This window comes from Lonchura striata, chromosome Z (assembly GCF_050655825.1).
Source record: "Lonchura striata isolate lonStrDom1 chromosome Z, ASM5065582v1, whole genome shotgun sequence".
Lineage (NCBI taxonomy): Eukaryota > Metazoa > Chordata > Aves > Passeriformes > Estrildidae > Lonchura > Lonchura striata.
The window spans coordinates 47,998,622-48,017,072 of record NC_140740.1 but is presented as its reverse complement, the minus strand read 5'-3'; the positions used below and the strand labels follow the sequence as shown (position 1 = coordinate 48,017,072).

Here is an 18,451-nt window from a genome sequence, read left to right as displayed (position 1 = left end):
CACAGTGCTTTGCTGGAAACTTGCTTGAACAACTTAGATGTTGTTTGGACAGGTTTGGTCTGGAGCATGGATAACATATTTCTGCTGCGGCCCCCAGTGCCCACTCACTGTATTGTCACAACCACATGGATGCTCTCTGCAGGGTGATGTTCTCTGAAATGGTCACAGAAACTGCCACTTGCTTTGGTGTAAAACCTGACCTCAGCCAACCTGTGCCCGAGCTGGTTTTGAGACCAGATGACACTTGAGGTCCTGGTGTCTCCTGGCAGATGTTCCCCATGGTGCTGCAAAACCCTCACAGCCATAGCTGTGAGTTGTCCTTCACCCCCAGCCCTGCCACCAGCACCATGCCAGGGGCACATCCAGCCCCTGACAGGACAGGGATGTGGTTCAAACCTCACTGTGCCCTGGCGTCCATCCCTGAGGCTTCACTTTTGCTGCTACATAGCAGTAAAATTAGAAACCCAAACTCATTTGGGTTTCAAACAGGGACTTCAGTCTTTTGGGAATTCAGTGATATACTCTGATGTGCACACTGGAGCTGTTAAGAGAGATGATGGGTTTGTAACAATGCACTGTTTGCTAGAAGGGTTATATCTGTCTTTGAATAATTAATGTGAAGTAATTAACTTTTCCCTTTTCCTTGTGGCATACTTTCTGCCTGGCAGAAAACTGCCTTGGCAGTTAACATCATGGTTTTTCACAGTCTTCTGCATAGGAAATGTTGCTATCAGACTTAAAAATCTGTTGAAGAAAACTAAAATAATGTTTTAGGTAATTCAATATTTCTGTGAAAAGAACTCCTAAAATCTGCCAAATGCAAAAGGGACCCTTGCTTAAAACACAACTTTAAGAAATAGTCTACCTACTATAAATCTGTGAACAGCAATTACAGTTTTAATATATTTCTTTGCTTATGTCTAATGAATGTTTTATGTCTAGGTTCCTTCAGGCCTTAAAAACAATGTAACTCAACTTTATATTAATTAGCAGAGAGGCTAAATGTTTGCAATCTAAGTATCATCCATCTACTGACTTTGGTATTTTTCCTAACCGTGTTTTTCTCTCCCTTAGACTATGATGTCTGCGCCGAAGCTCCCTGCGAACAGCAGTGCACAGATAATTTTGGGAGAGTCTTATGCACTTGCTATCCTGGATACCGCTATGATCGGGAGAGGCACAGGAACAGAGAGAAGCCTTACTGCCTGGGTGGGTAGATGAGTATGTTGATCTCCTCCTTGGTTAATGATTTATCCCACTCCTTTGAGTCTTTAAGTAGTCCGTTTGGATCTGAAAACTTTCTTATTCTCAATATTATTACAGAAGAAATATGGGGGTTAACTGTGTTTCAAATTAAGAGATCTAGATGCCCCTGAAATTATTAGGAGGTATTACCTACAACAACATTTACACCCACAAACACTTTGAAGTGCTGGGCTGATGCAATTTTTCCTTTAATTCCTTCTGGTGGTTGTGAGCTATGTATGCTGAATATTGAAACATTATCACTAGGCCTAATTACTAAAACTAATCCTTGGGGTTTAATTCAGATGGCCAGTATATAATTTACATGTGGTCCTGCTGTGGCTAGTCCTGCCCTGCCCTGCATGGTTTGCCATGCCAGGGAGCCAAGGTTTGCAGGATTGAGCTTTGCTTGTGAGCTTTTCAATGGAAAGAGACTTTCAAACAATGTTCTCTGATAAATTTCCATGTGTGTTAATAATAATATTAGTGCAGTTTGCCCAGAGCTCCAGACCAAAGGCTCCAGCTTGAATTGCAGAGCTCCAATTACTTGTTTAACCACAAAATCTCTTTTTAAAGGAAGTCTTTTATTGTGTTAGAGGTCTGAAACCCCCAGCTACTGGACATTCTTAATTTCTGCTTCTCTCCAGATATCGATGAGTGTGCCACGAGCAATGGTACTCTGTGCTCTCAGATCTGTGTCAACACCATGGGCAGCTACAGGTGCGAGTGTCACGAAGGCTACGTCCGGGAGGAGGATGGCAGGACATGCACCAAAGGAGATAAAGCAGGTGCTAGGGCAGATTAAATGTCCTGGGTCTAAAGGGTTGGTCTGTCATGAAGCGGACCTGTTCCCAACACTACACTTGGAGCTGGAGGCCCAAAGCTGGGATGTAGCTGATGTTCCTGGGGTATCTGGGCAGTTTGCTGGGCACCTGACCACCTGTGGAGCAGCCCTGCCAAACTCTCTCCTCCATTGCACAAGTACACTGGATGATGTGGAAGGCATTTCTCCTAGGGAGGCAGAACAGCTAAATAATGAAATTTACTATTACAGCTCCAGTTAGATCGTTCCTGCTAAATCCAGTTGCTAACAGCTGCAGCTTGCTCCAATACCAGCCTGAATTATAGCTTTTTTGTTGTTCAGAGCTAAGGAGACATAGGAAAAAGACTTACCAGATGAAGAGCCTTAAAAATTTCACTGATTTCATCTATTAATTAAATTATTTCAGTAACTATAATTCATATTTACACACTCATATCTGAGATTAGCAAATGGCCCTGGGTTGGATGGCTAGTGCATCTTGGCCCTTAGAGGCTCAAAAAATATGTGCTTGGGGTTCCAGCACATTTTCCAAGCCTTGCTTAAATCAATTTCTACATTACATTGCATTGACCAAGACCAAATGCTGCTGACCTGCAATTATGTTAAATTGTGTGAAGCTGGGGTCTTTTTCTTGCCTCACTGTTGGTTGAAAGTGTATACATGTGCTGTGTACGAATTATTTTAAAGGTTTTGACCTCATCCCAGATATTAAATTACCTAATTTAGAATACTACAGAATGAATACTGATATGAAAATTTAAAAAGAAAGGAGGAAGAGAACCAAGAGAACCGTGGTCTGGGAAAAAAACCTGAACAACTTTTGATGAATGGTGACTTACCACAGGTTCATCAATTAATGCCTTAATGTGGCACCATAGTATGATCCAAATCCCACTGGATGGCCAGAGCAATTTATAATTTTGATTTTCATCTGAAAGTATGTAACTGGAGCCACTCTGTTAGCTTTAATAGTTCCTTGTAGTTTTAATTTTTTTTCTTATCAGAGAGTGTGTGTGTGTGTGTGTGTGTGTGTGTGATAAATAACCTAGATAATCCCTTTACAAACAGGAGGTTTTTTAAATATTCCTCTGTGTAGTTCAAATTTCTTTATACAGTAATGTCCAAAGCATTCAGGATAACCAACCATTCAAAATATTCATGGCTATGGAAATTATTCTACTGTTTGAAAACCACCATTTTTGCACTGAATGTACACAGCAGATAAAAATATCAGTTCCAGCAGATAATCTGGAATGAAATACCCACCGTGTCTCCAGATACCTCCCAAAACAGCCGAGCGAAGTAAAGAAGGATGCCTTCTGGTCAATTACCCCTCTGTACTCCATAAATGTTATGAATTTCCAGGCCTCTGGTGAAAAGGAGGAGCCGTGTCCCCGAGTCACTCCGAGGAGAAGGGCTGTGTAAAGAACGAGCTGTAGCCACGCTCCGCCCCGCCGCCAGCCCCAGCCCTGCACCGCATCGTGCCACAGTGGCTGCTAACACATCACTTGCTTTTTACCAGAGCCGGAACATTCACTTTTTATTTAAAAATTTAGTGTGAGAGCCCAAAACACATTACCCATGTCCATTTCTAATGAGGGAGCATGTTTTCCAGGAGATACACCCCTGTTCTCATCGTTCCATGCCTGAAGGATGCAATTCAGACACTTTTTTGGCTCTGTAAGTGGCTGTAAGGTGGTCACTTTATTTGGCTCTGTAATTCTCTTGACAGAGAGCTTTGGGTTGGTTAGTGGACGCGAGAAGAGGGAGCATTTTTTCTGGCATTTGTAGTCCGGTTTGATGGAGACAATACAGCTACCCGTGCAGAAGCAGGCAGATAAAACCACCTCAGCAGGCTGTGCCCAGATAATACAACACAGATGATCAGCTCAAGAGCCTCCATGCAAAGACCACCCACAGAAGAGCTCCCGCAGAGCTTCCCCCTGCCAGCATCTCCTCCTCTTCCAGCAAGGCATAGCCTCTGAGCCCATACACAAAGAAAACACAGCACTCCCCCAAGCAGATCTCTTAGCAATAGGTGCCACAGGGCTCACCAGCATCTCACCAAGATTAAAGGAGTGCCATCATGTGTAAGCTAGACTTTGTGTTCTGAGAACCTTTTTTAAAATGGGGCTGCTTTAAGCCTTCTTCAAAATAATTTCAATTTCCTTGTGTAGGTCTGTGCCATGGAAACAAATTATATAAGTGCCTTGCTCAGTGCTGGCTCAACTGACCCTGATAGGTGACCTGGGTTTCTGCACCATGCATCGGTGGCTCCATCTAATGGCCTTTTGCCTCTGGTGGCCTGTCCTAGGTGACTTCTGGCTTTATCCACACTTTATTCTGACTTTACTCACAGTTTGGTCCTGATACAGGGTTGGATGGGGGTAGAGCGAATGTTTGATGGATTACTCCTTCCCTGGGCAAATCATCACCTCTGTCTGGTATGAGTTAGGGGGATTCCACCTCTCTCCTGAGACACAACTCATGCTTGCTCATACAAGGATCTTGGACTTCTTCCTCCAACAAGTCAATCCAGCCGGTTTTGCAGAAATCTCAGTGGTACAGCATTTCCCAAACATTAGCTGACCCCCCCCAGCATTCATCTCCTTGGATTGTAACAGCCCTGTTTTATCTGTATTTGTCAGCCCTGTGTGTCACATCGTTCAGGAGGATAAACTGGGTTTTATAATAAAACATGAAGCCAAATTCACCGCTTCTTAATCTGCATATAATTCCACAGATTCTGGTGGGATTGCATTAGGTTTGCAATAGCAGAGGCTCTGGCAATTTCTCCATATGAGTGTGTGTTGCTTTCAGCAACATTTCCTAACACTATGATAGAACTATTCGATAAGATAGATATTAAAAGAATTTTTTGTTGAGACTAGTACAAAATCCAGACTTTATTGGTCTTTGGAAAAGAAATTTTAAAAAGTGGGTTTTTTTCCTAATGGCTCCATATACATCCCTCTGTAACTCCTACACAGGTCCAAAAATGGGCATGTCAAAACAATGGGATTTTCTAAAGGAAGATGAAAAATTGGAGAGGGAGGAAGAACTCTGCAATAACTGACTTGTGGTCAAGAGCAAATTTATTTTACAGAAATGTAAAGTGGTATGTTCATTACAGTACATCAATTCCCACTTAAGGAAAAAAAAAAGCCCTGCATGGTGCAGATTATTTCATGTACAAGAGAAATGTTTATGGGCAAAGAAGTTTTGGAGGAAATCAAAGCTAGCATTAGGAATATAGGTGAGAAGAAGGAAAGCAGCATATACTATGTATTCTGGTACCTTTACAAAAATGCTGGTGTTCCTCTGGGAGATCTTGTGGCTAAGTAGCCTTGCATCCAGCATAGCTGAAATTTGGTGAAAGTCTATTCTGTGGTGTCGAGTGCATTGGAGAACACCAAGTAGAGCCATCTGAACACTGCACAGAAAGCTGATCAGGTACCAAACCTGTGCTGAGGAAAGGGCTGGGAAGCTCAAACAGCAGTGTGCTTGCTGCCATAAAAATGGTAAATAATATATGTAATATAGTAAGGCTGTTGGAGTGCAGCCATGGGAACCAGCAGCTTGTGACTGGGGAAAAAAAACAGGCCTTTGTGCCCCAATTTTCCAGTCATTCAGTACTAATAGCTGTCTTAATGCTCCTGGTTATTCCAGTATCTTGCCCTTACCTCTCTCTCCTAACTGATTAGCAGATAAGTGAGATTAATTTTTGTCTTCTAAAACCAGTATGTCATCTTCTGTACTGGACCCTGGAAATATTTGAAGTCAAGTAGCACATGATATTTTTAGTACTAGAAACTTCAGGGTTCATTTCAAAAGATGGAGATATCTCAAAATCAATACACATTTCCGAGAAGATGAAGGGCATTTAAGGGTGTGTCCAAGAGACAAGTGCAACACCATAAGTCAGCACTATGCAGCTGATCTTTTTGGAAGACTTTGAAGATTCCCTGGCTTTAACAGAAGCACCTGCAGAGTTTTTCCATTGTGGGACATGCTCTCAAAGGTCAGTGTTGAAACACACCCAGCAGTCCTCGAAGGTAACCCTTACAAGGCTACATATCATGTGCAAAGTCTCAATAGACTTGATATTTCTCAGCAATGTTGAAGTGAAGAAAACACACCTACAGCTTGCCAGTATGTGTCACCCTGTGGTTTGGAAACCAGATTTGTCTTTAAGCAGACATCTGTTACAACAATGCTTGTTTGCTTGTAATGCAGAACTGCTTTACTGTGTATGGTACTGGGAAAAGGACAAAAATAACATTTGCAATATCTCTCACAGTTTGAATAATTTAATGGATTCTTGAAAAGATCCTATTCATGCATAGTATCAACAGATGAGACCCTTCCTTTTGTGTGGATTTAAATCCCTGTCATTAATTTCAATCCCCATCTCTGCTCAGGCTGATTCCATCACATGGAGAATAACCCATGATGATAAAGAGCAGTTTGTGCAAAATGAGCAAAATAAGCATATTCTGAGGGATTTTACTGTAATTTATAGCATATGAAAATTTGCCCTTCAGGGGACTGTAAGTCACTTCAGATCTATGGGGTTAGTCTACCCTAAACAAAAAGATAAAAGAAGGGGTGTGAACTTTTCCAGGTATTAAACAAATGAATTCTCTGGGGACTGTTAACTGGAAACAGCTGCTTTAAAAATGTGTTCAGAGCTGTCCCTGCAAAGTTTCTCAGCCTTACATAGAAATTCACAGTCAAAGAATTAATAATGGCAGGATTCCCTTCTCTTTTCACAGTCTGGGGAAATATAACAAACTTCAAGTTGCTTTTGCTATCACTTTATGAATTTACATTCGGATCTGTACATTTATAGAGGAAACTGTTTTCTTTCAGCTGGGTTTCCTGAGAAATCTGAAAATGTGGCGAAACTGGGGACATGCTGTGCCTCTTGTAAGGAATTCCATCAAATAAAGCAGACAGTTTTACAGCTGAAGCAAAAGGTATGATCACTCATGTCTTTACCAGACCTGCATGTTTTACAAAAACTGAGGTTAATTTCTATGTTTGGAGCTGTCACTGACATGTGGTTCTTGTACATAGAAAGAGAAGGGCAATATATTTTTTAAATCATGTAGGAATGATATCTCTCCCTTATGCCCCTGTCCAATTTGCAAGCAGATTACTCCCCAAGTTCATGGAGCTGTGTTACCAAGCTCGTGGTAACAGAGTCTTGACAAACACCCATCCCAGGCTGAGCCCAGGTTTCTTGGTAATCTGTGCTGGCCTGAGTTTTTCAGCCACTCCGAATGCACAGAACTTTGGACATGGTCCATCTCTAGAGTAATCATGTGCAAGACCTTTCATAGATGTGGGAACATGATTTTTCATTATTGGGTACTGGTACAGGATTCTTGCCAAATAGGTGTGGTGCTAAACAAAAGTATCACTAGCTTTAAATATGACTTTCCACCTTAAAAAAGAAAAACCCTCTGTCACCCTTTTTTTTTCCCTTACCTATTCACCTGCCAGTAAAGAATAGTGCATTTAGAAACTTTTCCTGGGTTTTAATTGCTTACATATGTAGCTTCCTTTTGCATTTTAGTAGTGCAATAATGAAAAGTGAGTAGTGAGATAAAGACGCAGCTTCAGATTTGGAGAGCCATATGCAGGGATGCAGGTGTAATGCCTTTTCTGGTGACAGCTCCTTTGAGCACTAAGGTTCTCTCAAATTGAAGCTCTCTGTAGGAACATTCTCAGCAGATTATGCTGACAGGCTGTAATTATTTCTCCTAGGGTACTCAATTAATTTCTTTCCATTGTGTCAAAACATAATCTGGTGTATTCACTCATTGCATTTGATGTTACTCATTTAATATTAGGAAGAAAGAAATCTTCCTTATTAAAGTGAAATTCATTGAGGTTGGAGATACTATTTATCTCCAAAATCTCAAAACATCATATATTCCTTCTGAATCAGTATGAACACAAATATGGAAGTGACAAAATTACATATGTGTTGGGAATTCTGCTTTTCAAAAAAATGGTAGCAGAGAGGTTAAAAAAGGATCCATGCCTTTGAGTGGCTGTTTCTCCAGCTGTTTTCCATGATGCTGAACAGGCTCACACTGACTTCCAGAGAAGGATCTGGGGGTCACATTGTTGGCCACATTGTTTGCTCAAGAATTGATTGATGGAATTAATGGGAGGTTTTTGTGTCTAACTTCTGCTGTTAGATGCTTGTGTTCAAAACTCATTCCAGGAAAATTCAGACCATTGATACCTGTCACTGTAGGCATTTGTACAGTAACTGGACAAATTAAGCAGCTCACTCTTGCTTTGTAGCTAAATCCTGTCATAGTCCCTAACTTAATTTTTCCCCCCATATGCCCCTAGTGAGACTGGATTGACTTGGCATCCTCGGAGCCCCCAGGGTTGTGCTCCACAGAGAAGGAGCTGAAAGAGAAGGTTCCCAATACCCTCTGCAACTGTTACCCCACAGAAAGGAGACTTTTTGTCTATGCTGAATGGAGACCTGGCCCCATGGTGCTTCTCTGCCCAGGGAGACATCAACCCTCATGTTTCCCCAGCCACTTCCTATGGCCAAGTTCTCCTGGGGAGGACATCTTTCAATAGTTGTGGTTAAAGCGGTTCTGTTTTGCATAGAAAAGTTCATTTCTCTCTGCCAGGGAGATGCTTTATGAAATGAATCTTCAGTCTTGTGGTTAAGGCTTTCAAATTTTATGAATTTTATTCAAAATTGAGGTTAGCAGAAATGCCTGTCATCCAATGAGATGCACTGTCCTGATAGACTAGAGGTCTGTGGGCAATCCTAGGTTGATCTAAGACCTTGATGAAAGCAAGAAGAGTGCAAAGCTGAAAAAGTGGGGAAAATATATCTGGCATGTTGACACACATCCAACAATTAAAAGAAGGAAAAACCAAGTAAGCTTGATCCTATTGCACAGATGTGTTTAAGCATCTTAATTAGAAAGCCATGTTCCACATCAGTCCTGACAAGCACTGTCCAATTTTCTAAACCACAGACCTCCTTGAAACTATGCAAAACTCCAAATGCAGCATGTAACACAGCACATGGAATACTTGTTTCTTTAGAAGTCTTTCTTTAGAATTTACCCTTGCTAATATTTTTTATGCAAATGGGAAAAATAACCAAAACATTTTCCAAATGCCATTAGGATTCGGAGCTGTAGATGGAGAAAACCAAGGTTACCCTGGACTAGGATTAACTGGTTCAGTTAAAAGGTGAAACAGAAATTAGGCCAGTGAGTATATCCAATAGCTAAGAGGATGTGAGTCAACAACAAAAACACATGGTTTGACCCAGTGCACGTAACAACCATTTTCTGGCCAGAAGATATCAAAGAGCAGTGAGCTAGACCAGAGCCTGAGTGTTTTGGCACTCCTAGTGTGTACTTCAAGTCCAGCTGAGTCAGTGGGGAAGCACGCGTAGATGCTTTCACTATGATTTCTTTTCTAACTTAGTTGTTATAACAGCCTGGCTGGCAGGAATGAGTAAATATTTAAGCATCAGATGAGAATACACTTCCAAATCCGCTTCATAATGAGTCTTTGCCACTAAGTGCACCTTTTTACTTCAGTCTGACCATTTGCAGTGTAAACTGAAGAGTATTCATGGCCAGGTCTATGTACTAAGTGACATCTATTTATCAAGTGATATAGCTATAGATCCCCAGAATGAGATACTTACATGGAAGCTAAAAAGAGGACTTAAATTAATCTGCCACTCAACTATGGCCACCCCTAAGGAGAAGCACTCACTGATGACACTGAAAATATTCTCCAAAAAACTACTTTAGAAATATAATACTCTCAGGTAGCAACAGAATTTGACCTTTTGTCTCCACTTTAGCTTGGCAGCATTGGAACCGCAGAGTTCTTGATTGATTTGTGTCATGCAGTGGAAGTTTTGCACCATGGTCCTTGCAAGCCTTTGTATCCAGCCAGGAAGCTGGTCTGAACAGGACACACCTCTAGGAAACAAAACTTTGCTGACCAGAGCCAGCCAGTAGATCTTCCCATGCTGATCCCTGGCCAGTGAGGCTGTGAGAGCCCCTAGCTACTGAATTTTCCTCTTCAGCTCCAGGGGTAGGGAGTTGTGTACCACAGAGCAGCCTCTATGTTCAGCAGCCCCACAGTTTGGCCTGTGCTGCACTGGCTGCGATGTTGGCTAAGAAAACTGCAAGGTCACTGGTAAACAAAGCACATGTTTTCCTTTGAAAAAGCAGAGATGACAGCTCACCCCAGAGCTATAGGTGAATCCCCATTTTCTGTGTGAAAAGCTAATTCATAGGGGTGAGAATATAAGAAACACCCTGTGGGACTTCTGTGAAAATATTATGTCATCCAGCCACTGATTTCTGCAGTGAATCTACCAAATTCTTGTTAGACATACATCATGATTCTTAATTTGCCTGTAGTGCAGTGATCTGCTCTTTGGAATTGCAGTTCTCTCCAAAACCTTACTCACAAATGGCTGATAAATTCTTGTGTTCCTGTCATCACATTTTGAGTTCCAGTCTCAAAATCAAACTGATGTTTTGGAAATGCCACCAAGAACTACCTCAGCATTTCCAAATTTTGCCCTGACATTTTTTTCCTTCAGAACTGTCCTGTGCATTCAACTCCAAACTAAAAGCATAACAGGCTGCCTTTAAGTTGTAATCCTTAAGCAATAACTTGTTTGCCAAAGGAAATTTATCCAGTTCTGCAGGACACTGCAGGTACTGCAGGTGCATAACACTGTTTTTTCCCTTTGCATTACAAACATTAGGTTTCCAGTAGTGGCAGAAGAATGTATGTCAAATAATTACAGAAGCAGGTAGGAGTCTTAAGAACAGCCAAAATCGAAGAATTCCAGATAGTTGATTAAAAGCTTTGTCAAATAGCAGGAGTCATCATCTATATAATTCAATGCAGATCTCACAGTTAAATCTAGCAGAATTCAGCATCAAATTATCCAATAAGCCAAATTCATTCAAGAAGCAACAAAGTTCACCCAGGGTAGGTCTGCACTGCTGTTGCTGAAATAGTTTTCCAGTTCAATTTGGCAGTGCAAAATCCCTAAGTCTACATGCAGCCACTAATAAACTTCTTTCCTCACTGCACACCAGCCTCCTGGCTCCTCCAGGCACCCTTCAGCTGCCACTTAAGAGACTAAACATTTGCAGAATATTTCTAAATATGTTACATATTAAATATATTCAACTAGATAGATGAATGTTTCATGGATAATTAAACAGGTAATGGATAATGACAGTTTAAACTGTAGTGTGCAATTCTGCTTGCATTCCCACTTACTTTATCTTTGTGTCTCTGTGCAGAGTAGATCCAGACATCTGATGGGTTAAAGAGTGTGGTTACTTTTAGGGCCAGATTCACAAAGGATTTAGGTTCTCATTAAAATCTATGGAAAGTTAGTGGCTTGTGCAGCAATTCAAGACTTAAATATCTGAGCAAATGTTGCCCTGAGAAAGAATTAAATGAATAGAGGAAACTTCAAATAAGGAAAAAGAGGCTTCCTGAAAAGCAGTAATGAGACTCAAGTTTTTCTGAACTTGTTGCTGTATCTGTCTTGAATTTCCTCTATCCTCTGTTGGATTGGCTTGCAGTATTTCCACAGTGACTTGAAAAGTGAACAGACTCACGGAATAAGAATGTTTTTCTGATTATATCAATCAAGGATATGAATAAACTCATTATATTTTCCTGAAATATTTAAATAGCTGTTTGTTTGAAAGCTTAAATAAGAATGTAATTTTTCTGGCTGAAAAATGAAGGTCTTATATAGATTTTTTTTTCTTGGCAGGTTGCTTTGCTGCCAAATAATGCTGCTGACCTTAGCAAGCAAATCACTGGTGAAAAAGTGCTTGCCTCTAATGCATATATCCCTGGCCCCCCAGGCCAGCCTGGCCAACCAGGCCCTCCAGGTAATACCAGAGAGGTGGAAATGTGCAGAAGTGTTGTGCAGGAATGTTTAGGACTGAAAAAGTAAACTTCAGTCTGCCAGTGTGCTTTCATATTTCATTTAATATCACATGATTTAATATATTTCATATTTTGATTGATATGTTAGCATTTGCACTAAATTAAAAAAAAAAAAAAGAAAAGAAAAAAACAAACAAAAAACTTTATGGGTGTTACAGTCAGGCTCTGCCAACTATCTGACATCATCCATTGTAACTCCATGTGTTTCTTGGCATGCAAGCTGTGTTTGTCCTGTACGTGTTAAATTTCTCGCTCTCCCTGGGATATCTCACCTGTTTCAGTTGTCATTTCCTGTATTTCAGCTCTGTCTTAAAACACTCTCCACTTCATTTCAGGAACACCTATTGCTTCAGCTCACTGTCAGTAGTAGAATATGTGCTTACAGCTCATAGGAGTTTGTGCTAAATCCATTATTTTTCTTTGCCTGATTCATGAGGATTCATCTGCTGGTTTTATGTTATATCCCAGATTGAAAGAAATCTGAAAATAAAAGTATAACTCCACTCACACCTTCTTTGCTAAGTTATAGATTGAAACAATGTGAAAACCAGAGAGATCCTAAAGCCCAAACTTAATCCAAACAACTCACATCTGGTGGTCATCAATACTCAAAATTTTGCAAGTTCTGTTTAATGCAGAACTAATTTTGGGTCAGAAATAAATCCAAGCATTGTGCTGGATTTCAGAAGGATTCTTACAGAGTACTGGCAAATATTCCTTATGAAGATTGATTTACTCCCCACTGAACTGCACCCCATCTTCCCATTTACACCCCCTTTTGCAGTCTTGCTTTGTTTTCTGAGTCATTATCTCATTTTCCTGGAGGATGGATATCTTCAGTCTTCAGTTCATTGTAAGTGCAAGGACAATATGTTTGGAGGTTCTGCAACAGACTCTGAAGGGTAGAGTGGGTTACTTTGCAATTCCTCCAAGGGAGGCCTGATCCTGCAGGTCTCCCACCCACTGGGTTTCCCCTTGACTGAGCTGTCCAAGGTACTGTAGGAATCTGAAAACCACCCCTAAAAAAACCCTTAAAGCCACCCTTTCTCACCTCCTCTGCTGCCCCCAGGGAGTCATTACTGAACTTGAGTTGTCTCCTTTTGAAAATCCCAACTGTACATATTCAGTCCTGCTGAGTGCTTTTTACTCTCTGTCTTATATTCTCTATGTTTTTCATGTGCCCCCAGTATGAAGAGAAGTGTTTCCCCTCTAATCATGAAGTTTCAGCTAGTGGCATTTTAATGGTGCTTTTTTGTGTGCAAATGTTTTTGCAGGTGCCCGATTTTCTGGTTTATTTTTATGACTGTTTCTTTTGAGTTAAACATGTTTTGTTGCCTGGGTGCTTCCTAAAGAGTAACATGCTCTCCTGAACAAGCAAAAGCTGAAAATTATATAAAGCAGGATAGAAGAACAGAGCCTCATAACACACTGGCTATTGCACTGGGAAAAAGAGAGGTGCAGCCCCACACCCCACACGTCTTGCTTGTGTCAGTCATGTAGCTGCCCATGACCCAAATTCCCATGAGTTTTCTGAGGCTTTCTTTTAATGAGATGCTCCTAAATGTGATATTTTCTTCTTTGTGAAAATGAGACATTTGTGCTCTTCTTCTCATTCCCAGTCTGTGTCCCTAAGCACCTGGCAGATTTGAATTCTTGTTATACACCAGATGTAACTGTTTGTTGGTCATCTCTTGTAGCCCTATGACAAGGGTTAATGTTGTCACAGATGCAGATAAATCGATCGTGTTGTTGTGGATTTGTGTGTGTTAAAGTAACCAGCCCATTGGGTCTTTAAAAAATAAGTCATTCCCTACTTCTTACACTGATGAAGTGTCATAAAGGCTTCTCTTGCAGGTAACTTTTGCTTTTGATTTCAGGGGCTCCAGGACCTAAAGGGAGTCAAGGAGCTCCTGGATTACCTGGACCTCCTGGACAGCCAGGCCCCCGTGGATCAATGGGACCAATGGGCCCATCTCCAGACATATCACACATTAAACAGGGCAGACGGGGCCCTGTGGTCAGTATTCCTGTCTCCTGCCATGCACTGCACAATTGTCCTTACTCCACAACTTCTCACACCCTTATGAATACCTTCTTTTCTCTTGCAGGGCCCACCTGGCGCCCCTGGGAGAGATGGTAGCAAGGTGAGGAGAGGTACTAATTTCCATAAGATGGGCACATGCACATGTGAAGTGCAGCCTTGCTACAGGGACTACACATTTGTGGTCATAACCTTTTACTACCTCATTTCCTTTGTTAAAATTAAAGTATCTTACTGTCCCACTGCTTCATGTCATCTTTCTACTATTTTGTGTTTGCCATTCCTGAAGTCTTGCAAATAGTCTGCTAGACTCTATGCCACACAGAATTCTCTTCTTTCTCTGCAGCACTTTTGGCTTTTCCATGAAGAAATGTTGATGTTTTAGCCCTTTTCATTATTGTGAATTCTTCTTGTTCATTGATTCGCTTGTTACTGTCCAAGAGAAATATCAGAAATGCCCCACTCTGCTCCCACTAGAATCAGCAGCAATTTCCTTGCATTCCTCCTTCACTTCCTTTTCTTTTTCCGTACAATCATCAGCTGATGATTCTTGATCTGTGGACAGTAAGTGAGGCTGAAGAAGCAAACTTTTCCAGTTTCCTTTAGTCACAGCAAACTAACTAAGGTGGTATTGATTACAGGGGGAGCGAGGAGCACCAGGACCAAAGGGGATACCTGTAAGTATTCCACACAGGAGAAATTTCCACAACAGAGTAATGCTGACCACTAACCACAGGTCAGCCAAAGAAAAAGAAAATAAAAGAAACTCCTGTGCCAAGATAACAGATAATTTACATACATAGAAAATGTTATTAGAAACCAAGTAATTACCTGTTTTCATCCAAATGTTTTTGCTTACAAACCTCTTCCTTTGCTGGGTATGCAGCCAAAGGCAGTAGGTGCACCTCTGTCTTACACCGGTGCTTAGACATCATTAGAAGGCAGAACCATGCAGAGTGCTACTTAGTACAGTTCAACCTCTGCTCCAAGTGGGAATTTGCTCCCTGGAACCTTTTAAAATCCTGCCCCTCACCTATGCCAGATTTGGGAAATTAGAGGTTTTGAGCTCAGAAGAAGGAATGAATAATGACAATCTGTTTTCAGGCAAACTTGTTTAAAAAAATCTCTGGGGTCCCCAGCACAGGAAGGACATGGACCTGCTCGAGCAAGTCCATAGGAGGCCACCAAGTTGATTGGAGGACTGGAGCACCTTTCCTAAGAGGAAAGGCTGAGAGAGTTGTGATTTTTCAGCCTGGAAAAGAGAAGGCATCATGGTGACCTAAGGGCATATCTGAAGGGAATCTACAAGAAAAATGGAGAGGCACTATTCACAAGGGCATGTAGTGACAGGACAAAGGAATGGCTTCAAACCGAAAGAAGGCAGGTTTAAATTAGATATTAGGATATTCTTTATTGTGAGGGTGGTGAGACACTGGCACAAGTTGCCAAGAGAAGATGTGGGTGCCCCATCCCTCTAAGTGCTTAAGACCAAGCAGGATGGGGCTCTGAGGAATCTGGTCTATGGAAAAGTGTCCCTGCCCATGGCAGAAGTGCTGGGACTACATGGTCTCTAAGGTCCCTTCCAACCCAAAACACTCTATGACTCTATTCATTTATTTATTGTATTTTCTCATTGGTGGGTTGATTTTTAAGAGTGTGCCTGGCAGACTGTGCTCAGTATTAACAGTTTATTTTACTGTTATTTTTATTTTACTGTGTGAAGTCAGCCAAAAAGAAATAATGATTTTCTAAAATCAGATACTCTCTGCATTGTAACTACCAATATATTTAGTAAGTGATGGACAGCAGTGAGGTTACATATTGGAAAGACACTTGACAAATAATAGTAGTCTTAAAAGCATTTGTTGATTAATCATTCTAAGAATGTAATTTATGTCAGTTTAATAAGCAACAAGACAAGAAACCAAGATTAATCTCCTCTATTCCTATGAGATCTGAAGATATTCTTATTAAGCAAAGGAATTGTTAACTGACAAAAGGGCTGAGCATCTTGTAAATGTAAGCTCTGTCTGCAAAAACATTTGATTCTTTCAAAAATTGTTTCCTGATTGAAGGTGGTTAAAAAGCAGACCATTAGCTTTCAACAATTGATACCAAGCAGGATTTTACTGAACACCCCCTGCAGAAGTAATTCTATCAGCCAGTTTGAGAACTGTAAGAGCAAGGTGGATTGTTATTAACAGCAGTGCCTTGTGACTGCAGGGCCCACCAGGTTCATTTGATTTCCTATTGCTGATGATGGCAGACATCAGAAATGACATCGCTGAGCTGCAAGAGAGAGTGTTTGGACACAGGACTCATTCATCAACAGAAGAGTTTCCATTACCTCAGGAATTCACAAACTATCATGACACAGTAGATTTTGGATCCGGAGAAGACTACAAACCACGGGCAACATCCAGGAGCACCAGGATACAGAAGGCAGACCACCCCTAGCTATTCCTACTGAAAAAAAAGGCTCTTTAGAATTCTTCAATATTAAAAAAATGCACTGACAATGTTATATATATCTATATCTATATATATATATGTATATATATATATATATAGATATAATTTCCCATTTTTCTTTCTGCTTTTCCTGAACCATGCTGCCTGTACTATAGCTTTCCTGGTCCATGGTAGTAGCCTCCTTGCAGAAATTCCATACTGCCAAGCCTGCACTGTGCACTGTACCTAGACTATCAAAAAGCCTTCTTAGCGTATAGTATGATTAAGGCATGCTCTAGCTAATAACACAGACCACAGCATTCCATTTGCCTGCTTTGCATTCTATGTCCAAATGACCCAGTACACAAATTTTGCCAAGGACAAAGGGTTAGCTGAACATCATCCTTGAATGATGTTAATGATGAACACCTTGGTCCACAGTTACTTTATGAATGCAAATAAATTATGCCACTAAACTCAAGTCTCCAGCTACTGTCCCCAGGCATAGGAGAGTGTGAGGAGTGGACCCGTGTTTCACAGCAGAGTCCACATGTCCTCTATTATGCCTCATCAAGGCAGAAAAAGGCAAAAAAAATACACTGAAGGGTTAAACAAGAGTGCTGTTGCTTGATCAGGAAACTATTCAGCTTTGTGTTGCTAGAGTATTGTTCAAAGACAGTCAAAAGATGTGTGCGTCCTAAACTACTTTAGGACAATACAAGCACTACTTTTTCTTTGCCATTATCCCACTGCTCAGTGTGAAGGCCAGTTAGCTTTCTCAACAGCTTTGTGCTGGATACATTACACAAAGATAATTAAGATAAAGGGGATGTTTAAAGCAGGAAACCAAAACACAAGTGAATCAAGCAGGCTTATTGGCAAGAACAAAATATATCCCAGCCTTACAGAAAGAGTCAGGTTCTGACTTCTTGCAGGTGCATATCTTCATTGGTGAAATTTTGAAATCTGAGTGAAATCAAGACCAGAAAGAGGCCTCATGTTTGCATAGAGCTTCCACCTGTTTTGTTCCTCTGCTGCATGAGACCAGCCTAAACGGCTTTCACCAAACTGGACCACAGAGTGGCAGTGTGTTTGGCTGGGTCTACGAGGAGTGTGAGTAGGAGCAGGAGTGCACATGACAGAACATTTCAACTGGTACAAGGATGGCTAAGGTGAGGTATTGCACATGGGATCCTATGCTTGTGAATGGGGATAAAAGGGAGTTCCCTTTATTTACACTGGAAAATTGGATGCACAAGTTATACCATACCTCATGGATGATGTATGTTGCCATTTCTTTTGGATTACTACAGCTGCTGAGGACTTTGCCATGCTTAGAATATAATGGAGTATATTAAGCACAAAATTTCAAAATTGTGTCTGTGTATCTGCTACTTCTACAGTCTTTTTAGTGTTCGGTAGCGTCCATGTCACAAATGCAAAGAGAAAGTTGTTATTTTGCCATGTTTTTCCGGGCTTGCATGTTCCAGTAGAATAAATACAGTTAAAAATATAAGAAGGGCCTTTTCAGATAACACATAAAGGTTTTGATTCCATTCCACATTCTCTGGGCCAAAAAATAGTTGGTGCAATTCTGAAAGCATCAGTACAGGTCACGCTACATAAACAGCTGGCTATCTAGATTTTTCCATAACTTTTGTGTATTGTTTTAAGAGGATGTGTTCATTCCTGAAGCTGTTTCTCAATGTCTCGCTGCCACTAAGCCACAAGCCAGGGCATTAGCTTTTAAGAACATGAGTGTTCTGTATTTCTTTTCACATTATGTCTGTATCAGCATTTACAAAGCAATGCCTAATTCATTTGGATAGCTGAAAAAAATTTATAGTAATCTAACTCTGTGGTCCTTGGGCTTCTCCTCTGTCTGG

The 18,451-nt window shown here is 40.9% G+C and overlaps 1 protein-coding gene across 3 annotated transcripts in view; it reads left to right on the top strand.

The window, feature by feature from the left end:
- The window catches only part of CCBE1 (collagen and calcium binding EGF domains 1), a 92,174-nt gene extending 75,452 nt beyond the window's left edge, over nucleotides 1-16,722 (top strand). For 2 of the 3 annotated variants that reach the window (XM_021554631.3, XM_085566358.1), the window contains 8 exons: nucleotides 1,075-1,209; nucleotides 1,893-2,033; nucleotides 6,941-7,047; nucleotides 11,895-12,015; nucleotides 13,951-14,090; nucleotides 14,182-14,217; nucleotides 14,756-14,791; nucleotides 16,338-16,722. In XM_021554631.3, coding sequence (XP_021410306.1) covers nucleotides 1,075-1,209; nucleotides 1,893-2,033; nucleotides 6,941-7,047; nucleotides 11,895-12,015; nucleotides 13,951-14,090; nucleotides 14,182-14,217; nucleotides 14,756-14,791; nucleotides 16,338-16,571 — 950 coding nt within the window. In that variant the 3' untranslated portion in view covers nucleotides 16,572-16,722. The remainder of the gene's footprint in view (nucleotides 1-1,074; nucleotides 1,210-1,892; nucleotides 2,034-6,940; nucleotides 7,048-11,894; nucleotides 12,016-13,950; nucleotides 14,091-14,181; nucleotides 14,218-14,755; nucleotides 14,792-16,337) is intronic. The other variant, XM_085566359.1, reaches the window with a different exon arrangement.
- Nucleotides 16,723-18,451: the final 1,729 nt, after the last annotated feature.